Source organism: Miscanthus floridulus, chromosome 8, assembly GCF_019320115.1.
Source record: "Miscanthus floridulus cultivar M001 chromosome 8, ASM1932011v1, whole genome shotgun sequence".
NCBI lineage: Eukaryota > Viridiplantae > Streptophyta > Magnoliopsida > Poales > Poaceae > Miscanthus > Miscanthus floridulus.
Window position 1 is genome coordinate 93541999 of NC_089587.1, and position 8734 is coordinate 93550732.

Consider the following 8734-nt stretch of genomic DNA (forward strand, 5'->3'; position numbering starts at 1 on the left):
AAACAAAGCAAACAACGTAGGGTAATAATTGGTAGTAACAAATACTATTTCTCTACATATGAAGTCCTCCTTTCGGAACGCATCGTACATCTGCTCCCTATGCCTCCATAGCCTCTCCATTTCTTGCATCAAAGGCTCAAGGAACACATCTATATCAATGCCTAGTTGTTTAGGGCCAGAAATAAGAATAGTGAAGAGAAGGTACTTTCTCTTCTGACACAACCATGTTGGGATGTTGTACATGGTCAAGATCATTGGCCATGTGCTGTGGTCGCTCATCCTCTTATTGAAGAGATTCATTCCATCGGTGCTCAAGCCAAACCGTACATTCCTTGGGTCATCGCTGAATTCTTTGTGCTTCTCATCAAACCTTTGCCACTGACTACAATCAGCCGGGTGTGCAATCTTATCATCATCCACCTTGCGCTCATCATCCCACCATGTCATGAGTGTTGCTTCTTTAGGGTTTAGGAAGATACGTCTCAAGCGGTCGGTCACTGGCAGGTACCACGTTACCAAGGCAGGAATTCTTCTCTGCTTTGCATCGTTGCCTAATGGAGTGTCCTCTGGGGGCTGTGATTCTTGTACCACCTTTTTTGTACCCTTCTTATTCCTCTTTTTCCCTGTGGAGGCTTCATCCCCACCGTAAAGGTCATTGTTCTTGTACCGGCTGGCCCCACACCGGGGACATTTATCCAGTGACTTGAACGTTTCGCCACGAAAAAGTATACAGTGGTTGGGGCATACATATATTTTTTCAACCCCCATTGTCAATGGACTTATGACCTTCTTCGCTTGGTATGTGTTGGTGGGAACTAAGTTTGGTTGTGGCAGCACCCATGACAGGAGATGCAATAGATCATTGAAACTACAGTCTGACCAGCCGTACTTAGCCTTCAGGATGAGCAGCTTAAGCACAAAACGTAGCAATGTCCAATGTGTCAGACAACCCTTTTCAACACCATACACAGTCTCCTTCGATGCTTTTGTCACCCTTTCCAAATTTTCTAGACCTTTCAGGCTATTTAGTAAAATCTCTGGTCCAAGGACTCGAATCATGTCCTCCAAATCATTTTCATCCCCGACACGTGCTCCACCATCATTATTGGCACCACCTTCGTCGTTACCATCCCAACCACCAGCATCACCACCTTGTTCATTGCCAAACTCGAAATCCATTCGTGCATCAAGCTCTGCTGAATATTGGGATAGGGATTCTATGGTTTCGTCGTCGTATTCCTCCTCATCCTCGTCGTTAACAATAACTGTTTCACCATGATGAATCCACACTGTGTAGTCCTCAACAAATCCTCACATAATCAAATGTGATCTGATGATAGTCATATCTGTCCATGCCATACGGTTCTTCCAATCTTTACATGGGCAAATACTTGTATCCTTATTCTCTTTCAATGTCGTTGCATGCTTCTTTGCGGCTTCAATAAATTTATCCACCTCTTCATAGAAACCTGCCTTGAACCTTAATGAACCATACATCCAAGAGTTCATGTACTCCATCTTTTACAACAACAACAAAACAAACATTAAAGGACTACTTATTCAGATATATATAAAAATGAAACAAATTAATAATTACTTGAGAATAATTGTATATACTTCAGATATATATGAATATAAATCTAATATAATTACATGAAGCATACAAACACACCATGGTAAAGGAAAATTAATTAATGGCCCATTTATCCATAATAAATTAAAATACATAATTATTGATTACAATAAACAATTTCAAAGACAACAATTAGCAACAATTATACTTTACCCAATATCTTTCATACAAACCCTAGTCTAATTTCATCAAACATAAATTTACAAAAACGAAATTAATAAAAAAACCAAACCCTAGATCTAGATCCACATGCACATGAAACATCCATAAAACTAACTAATTGTTCACTAAAATCAAGAAACATGGACCAAATAAGGGTATGATCTTGTTCCCCTCCCTAATTTACCCTAGTATATTTAAAACTTGGGTCTAATTTGCTTCATAAGTAGCTCAAGCACCATAGAAGAGAGAGAAAATCAAAACTCTAATTACTCACTAACCAACCATTAAAACTTCAAAAAAAAGTATGGAATAGCATTTTCTTACCTTCTACAACCTCTCCACCAAAGGATTTGAGACCAAAACCTTCCCCCCTTAGTAGAGTAATTTTTGGGAGGTGCCCAAAGCCTCCCCACCTTTCTTTCACGGGTTGGAGTGAGTGACCCAAGAAGGAAGAAGGTGATGCATCTGTTTTATATGGGGGGCATTTGTAGGGGCAGCTCAATCACCAGCCGCCCCTACAAATAGCATTTCTAGGGGCGGCTGGTGATTGAGCCGCCCCTACAAATCAGACCCCATTTATAGGGGCAGCTCGTAACACCAGCCGCCCCTGCTATTTCATTTATAAGGGCGGCTGGTGTCTGGGCACCCGAGCACGCCACTGTAGGGGCGGCTCCATCACCATCCGCCCCTACAAAAAAATCGAACCGTTGCTAAAAATCGTTTTTTACGTAGTGCTTGACTTGCATCTAGTGGATGTCTTTTATAGCATATTTGTATGGATCACTTGTTATATGGATTGAAACAATCTGGGTGAATGTGGTACAATTATCTCATTGAATATTTGACGACACAATGGTAAAAGAATGATTCTATTTGTACATGTGTACCTTGATCTAAGTTTATGATAATATAGTTGTACATGTTGATGATTTAAATTTTGTTGGTACTCCTCAAGGGACATCTTAAACGATGGTTTGCTTTAATAAATAATTTAAAATGAAGGATCTTGCGAAAACAAAGTTTTTTCCTTGTAGTTCGCAAAAAAGTTTTACCTTTGTTTTTGCAAATTGAGTATCTTAAGGATGGATTTTTTTCAGCAAGCAGCTTTCCGAACAAGCACCCACGGCCGGCCCAGAGGACGGGCAAGCGGGGTGGTCGCCCTGGGCCCCCAATCCCACGGGGCCCTACCCCAAGTATACACTCAGTACATAGCTGTATCAATATATGGCTTGGTTGGCTCGTTAAGGCCGACGACAACCTAGCAGATTGGCATTCGCGATTTGTTTGTCGACTCTGCGACTTCGACTTCTCATCTCGGAACCAAATCACAAATCCCGAACACAACAGAGCAACTACGACGCGATCACCCAACTCAATGGCGGCGCCGCGATGGGCGGCCAACTCGGAGTGAGACTCCATCGAGGTGTACGTAGCTTCATATGAACTAGGTATGCGCTAATATCTGAAGTCCCCAAAACCACCCCCAACGGGCTATGCTAGCGCTCAGACGTCCGGACAGGATGCCCGCGCAGCCTGTCCCCGTGCGTTGATGCTGATTTTTATTCCCGTCCCACACGCGCACCCGCCCTGTCGCAGCGCCCACGTGTCCAGACGACTCGCCTCGCCCCCGCAGCACGCCCTGTCCGCCTAGATTCGAAGCCGCCCGCCTCGTCCCGCACGCGCACCCCGCCCCCGTCGCGCCCCGACCACCGGCCTCCAGCTCGCCGCGGCCCATTCTTCGGCGCCCGTGTCGTGCCACCATCACTCCCTGTGCCTATTAACTCTCCAAACAGTATGAAACACGTGCAACATGAAACATTTAAATGCAACATCCGTATGAAACGAATAAACCATTTAGAACATACACTTGCAACATATATGTGAAACATATGCAACATCAGATAAAACACTTGCAACTTGCCACCATGAAAACATGCACTGCAACATAAGACTGAAACAGCTAAAATATTTTGAACATATTCTTGCAACATATGTGTGAAACATGTGCAACATCCAGATTAGAACGCTTGCAACATACGTCTAGAACAAATGAAACATTTTGAACAACACCTCTGAAACACTTGCAATATGTGCAACATCCCTGATCTACTTTTACAACATCCATATGAAACAATTGCAACATACGTCTGAAACACTTGCAATACGTGCAACATCCATGATCTACTTTTGCAACATCCATATGAAACAATTTTAACATACTTCTGAAACGCCTGAAACACTTGAAACATACGCTTGTAGCATGCGCTCCCATCGCAACATCTCCTTGCTGAAGTCGTGCGTCACGGTGGTTACGGCGTTGTTCATGTGTTTTTTTCTTGAATACCCAAAAGAGTTCCGTGGTTCATGTGTACATAGGGGCCTCAATTTTTTATTTCCCCTACGGCCGTAAAAATTGAGGACCGGCCCTGCGAGCACCTCCATGACAAAAAGAAGAAATATATAACTCATTATTATCTCTTATTCCTTCGGAACCATTTATGTTTACAACCGATACGCCGTTAGTGAGAGCCGAACACACACATGTACTACTACGTGTGTGTCACTCTGAGGCATTTTTTAATCGTACTATTAGTAGTGTTGCAGTTTTAGTCAGTGTCGCAGATTTCACGTGTCCCAAGTCACAATCAGCAATCAGGGGTCCGGGGTCCGGGCCGTTGTAGCAGCTAGTACTAGGCAGCTGGGCGCAAAGAACACAGAAAACACGATAGATCGTCGACCTGCACGCGTTTCTTTCTGTCAGATCATGCTCCGATTCACTTGTCTGACAGTCTGTCTGAGTGCAGACAACAGCCCAAAGGGATCGTGAGACCGATCCATATGGAGCAGCGCTGCACACCAGTCGTTAAGATTCTCCCTGTCAGTTGACGGCGATGAATGAGTGCGCCGACAGCGATGGCAACGGGCCCTGCAGCCAGTACAACCTGATGCAGTGAACATGTACTGATAGTACCTGCTGGGTCGCTCCATGATTGAGCCCATCTTTGCCTTCTGATCGATCTCGCATTGTCGCCATCAAATGGGGGCCGGTGGCCGTGGCCGGAAAAGCAAGAAAGGGATCGCGGGATGGCGGATGATGATGAGCAAGCCTCCGCTCTGCTGCTGCCAAAATAGGTCTATTATTTTTCTTTTTTGCTCGCGAGAAGGACGTACGCACGCACATCTGATAACACCAACACACGCTTGCATTAGGAGATATATATATATATATATATATATATATATATATATATATATATATATATATATATATATATATATATATATATATATATAGAGAGAGAGAGAGAGAGAGAGAGAGAGAGAGAGAGAGTACACAAATAATACATCTAGCTCTAGCTAGCTAGGCAGTACTGAAAAGGAAAAGATAACTGTCACGCCGGTAAGATAACTACTAACAGGCAGATATTACATGCAGCAGCTGGTAAGTTACATTACACACGCATAATTAAGCATCAAGCCGGCTGGTGGTACTACGCCGTACTGCCTCCACCAGCTGCAGCTACCATCATCATCGATCATACACAGGGGAACTTACCGGAAGTCCACACCAGCTAGCGTCTCTAAAGCATGTGGCACTTGGGCATTTTTTCTTCTTCTTTTTTTCACACATCTCATCGATCGGCCGGGCCACGTTACGTTCTGCTAGACGAAGGTAAGGTACGGTACGGTAGTAGTAGAAGCTAGAAAGACGATCGAGCAACGAACTCCGTCCTCCCCAGCCAGGCCACGTGTACGTCTCAGCCTCGTCATCACACCGCGTGACGACGTGGCACCACCCTCGCCTCCAGCGGTGCAGCCATCTCACACGACAGCCTCAGCACTTCGGACAGGTCGACGCCGTCTGACAGCGGCGGCAACCATTTGAACTCGTGCAGCAGGGTGGCGACCCAGAACCCGACGGTCGCCACCGCGAGCGACTTCCCGGGGCAGCTCCGCCGGCCGGACCCGAACGGCGCGAGCCGGAGGTCCGAACCCATTATCGGGACGACGTCCACCTCAGCGGCAGCGGCAGGGCCCATGACGACGAACCTCTCGGGCCTGAACTCCGTCGGCTCAGGCCACACGCTGGGGTCGTGGGTTATGGCCCACATGTTCACCATGGCGGTGGTGCCCGCGGGCACGAGGTGCCCGCCGACGTGCACGTCCGACGTGGCGAGGCGCGCCCAGGAGAGCAGTGGGCCTGGCGGGTGCAGGCGCAGCACTTCCTTGATGACCGCCTGGAGGTACACGAGCGAGGCGGTGTCCGACTCCGTCACGGCCCGGCCCGGCCCGACCACCCGGTCCAGCTCGTCGTGGACCTTGCGCTGCACGTCCTGGTGCAGGACGAGGCGGGCCAGCACCCACTCGATCAGGACCGCCACCGTGTCCGTGCCTCGGAAGATCATCTCCTGCATGCGCGAGCACAAGTAAACCACAGAGGCAGAAAAAGGTGTGAGGTGTTCACCTTCTCCATCTTTCTTTCTTTTTCCTGAGAAGAAGAGTTGAGAGCGAGCAGGGTGGGTGCAACATGCGACGTACGTACCCAGAGGACGGCGATCATGTCGGCGTCGGAGAGCTTGTCGTCGCCCTGGAGGGAGAGCAGGACGTCGGTGAAGTCCATGACGGCCGTGGTGTCATCGCCGCCGAGGCGCGCACGGTGCTCGACGATGATGTTGCCAACGAAGCGGTTCACCCGCGGGACGAGCGCGGAGCACCTGCCCCGGGTCCTCTGCAGGTCGAAGCGGGCGAGCCACGGGAGGTGGTCGGACCAGTTGAGCTGGCCGAGGAGGTCGTATCCTTCGTCCACCAGGGCCTTGAGCTCCGCGGCCTCCTCGCTGTCCGCCGCCAGCAGGTCGTACCTGCGGCCGAACACCGACCACATGACGTTGTGCAGCGACGCGCGCTTCAGGAACCGGCGCGCCACGACGACGGGGGCGGCGGTCGTGCTCACGGTCACGGTCATGGCGTCCACCATCTGGCGCGCGATGACGGCGCGCTGCGCGGCCGAGGCCGCGATCTGGCGCGGAGAGAAGAGGTGCGCGGACGCGACGCGGCGGAGCGCGCGCCAGTAGGCGCCGTGCGGGGCGAAGCCGATGGCGCGGTGGAAGAGGAGCCCGTACGCGGACTCCTTAACGGGGCGGTCGGCGAAGGAGGCGCTGGCGAGCAGCTCCCTCGCGACGTCGGGGTCGGCGGTGACCACCACACGGGTCTCGCCCAGCGAGAACGCCATGAGCCGGCGCCTGCTGGCCTGCGTCTCGGCCGCCGCCGCGAGCTTGCGGTGCGCCAGGCCGGTCATGAGCGCCATGCTGCCGAGCACGGGCAGCCCCCGGGGCCCCGGTATGGCGGCGGCGCGGACGATGCCCAGGCCGCCGGCCCGCCGCGTCCACCAGTACCACCCCCAGGCGGGGCCGCCCGGGGACGCCCAGTGCAGGAGCGACGTGACGACGCAGGCCACGACGAAGACCGCCGCGAAGCCGAGCAGGCGGTGAGGGTCGCCGCATTTGGCGGCCAGGGAGAGGTACAGCAGCCAGCCGCAGTCCTCGGTCGGCGGCGCCATGGCTAGCTAACCTTTCCTTTTGTGGATTGGATTGGATGCACTACTACTCGCGACTCGTGCGACTCAGGAGTCAGGAGGTGGTCGTTTCCTTCTCGTGTGGAAGTGGGAAGACGCCTTGTTCAAGTCTTGGAGGACTGGAAATGGCGACCCCGTGAATTTATAGCTGCGGCGAGGAGGTGGTGCAGACTGCAGAGTGCAGAGACGTTGACGCCGTGTGTGTTTATAGCTGCTAAAAGTGGTTAAACTATAAGCACACAAACAGAGGGAGGATTGTTTTTTAAGGCAATAATGGCGGGAGCAAGCTACTATACTAATCTGTTAGCTTAGGGCCTGTTTGGTTCATTTAATCCGCGGACTAAAGTTTAGTCCGGGTCCTGTTTAGTTCCAGGGACTAAAGTCCATTAATGCAGTTGTATAAAGACAATATTACTCATGTTACGATGAAGATATTACAACTACTGCCCACGGGTGGGATGTGGAGTAATGAGGGACAGGATTGTCTCCAGAACACTTTAGTCCAGTTTAGTCACCCCCTCATGGACTAGAGGACTAAACCCTTTAGTCTAAATTTTAGTCCATGTATTTAGTATTTTAGAGACTAAAAGTGAGCATTTTAGTCCATATTTTAGTTTAGTCCCCTTAACAGTGGCACCGGCCGGACTGACGACGAGGACGGCGCGACCGTAGCGACAGACAGGGCGATGATATTTCTACCGGGGCGGAGCCCGGAGTGGTGCTTCTGGTGGTGCGGTGCGGTGGCCATCAGGCAAGGAGGTCAAGGCGAAGGGGTGCACGGCATGTGGTGTGGGATGGCATGGGGGGGGGGCGCGTGGAGCCTGCGAGCTCCGGCGGGACCCAAGGCGATGTCGCCCGCACGTGGCCGTCGTCCGGTTGGTAAACAAAGTAATAAGGTGGACGACGGACGGGAGTACCGCGGGACACCTGATCCTGCTGCTAGTTCTCGTGCCACGGAGTAGAGTATTAGAGGCATGTCGCCTGTGCTGCTGCAAAGATCACCAATAAATTAATTTTTGTGGATGATGTGTTATGACGTAGATAAATAAATATATACTCCTTCTAAGTTGGTAAAAGAAGTCGTTTTGGATAAGGTTTGTGTCAAACATTAGCGCCATTCGGCTGGTTGAAAAACCAGCCGAAATCACTGTAGCCGGCTGAAATTCATTGTTCACGTTCTCACAAATTCCTCCAGATTTATCCAGATTCCTTCAAATTTCTCCAAACGAACAGGGCCATTGAGAATATAAATCATGAATCTATGTATCTATTTACCCCCTATAATACACCAGTTAGAATAAATCTACAGCCATACAACAAATGTCTGCTCTACAATCATGACATATGCTACATCCACACCCATGAAT

General features: G+C 50.0%; 1 protein-coding gene across 1 annotated transcript; it reads right to left on the bottom strand.

Moving 5' to 3' along the window:
• Positions 1-5409: 5409 nt before the first annotated feature.
• Positions 5410-7558, bottom strand: LOC136472956 (cytochrome P450 78A9-like). The gene is made up of 2 exons (XM_066470655.1): positions 6339-7558; positions 5410-6204 (listed from the first exon to the last, which is right to left on the bottom strand). The coding sequence occupies exons 1-2, from the start codon at positions 7350-7352 to the stop codon at positions 5566-5568; spliced, it is 1653 nt and encodes a 550-aa protein (XP_066326752.1). The 5' UTR covers positions 7353-7558; the 3' UTR covers positions 5410-5565.
• Positions 7559-8734: the final 1176 nt, after the last annotated feature.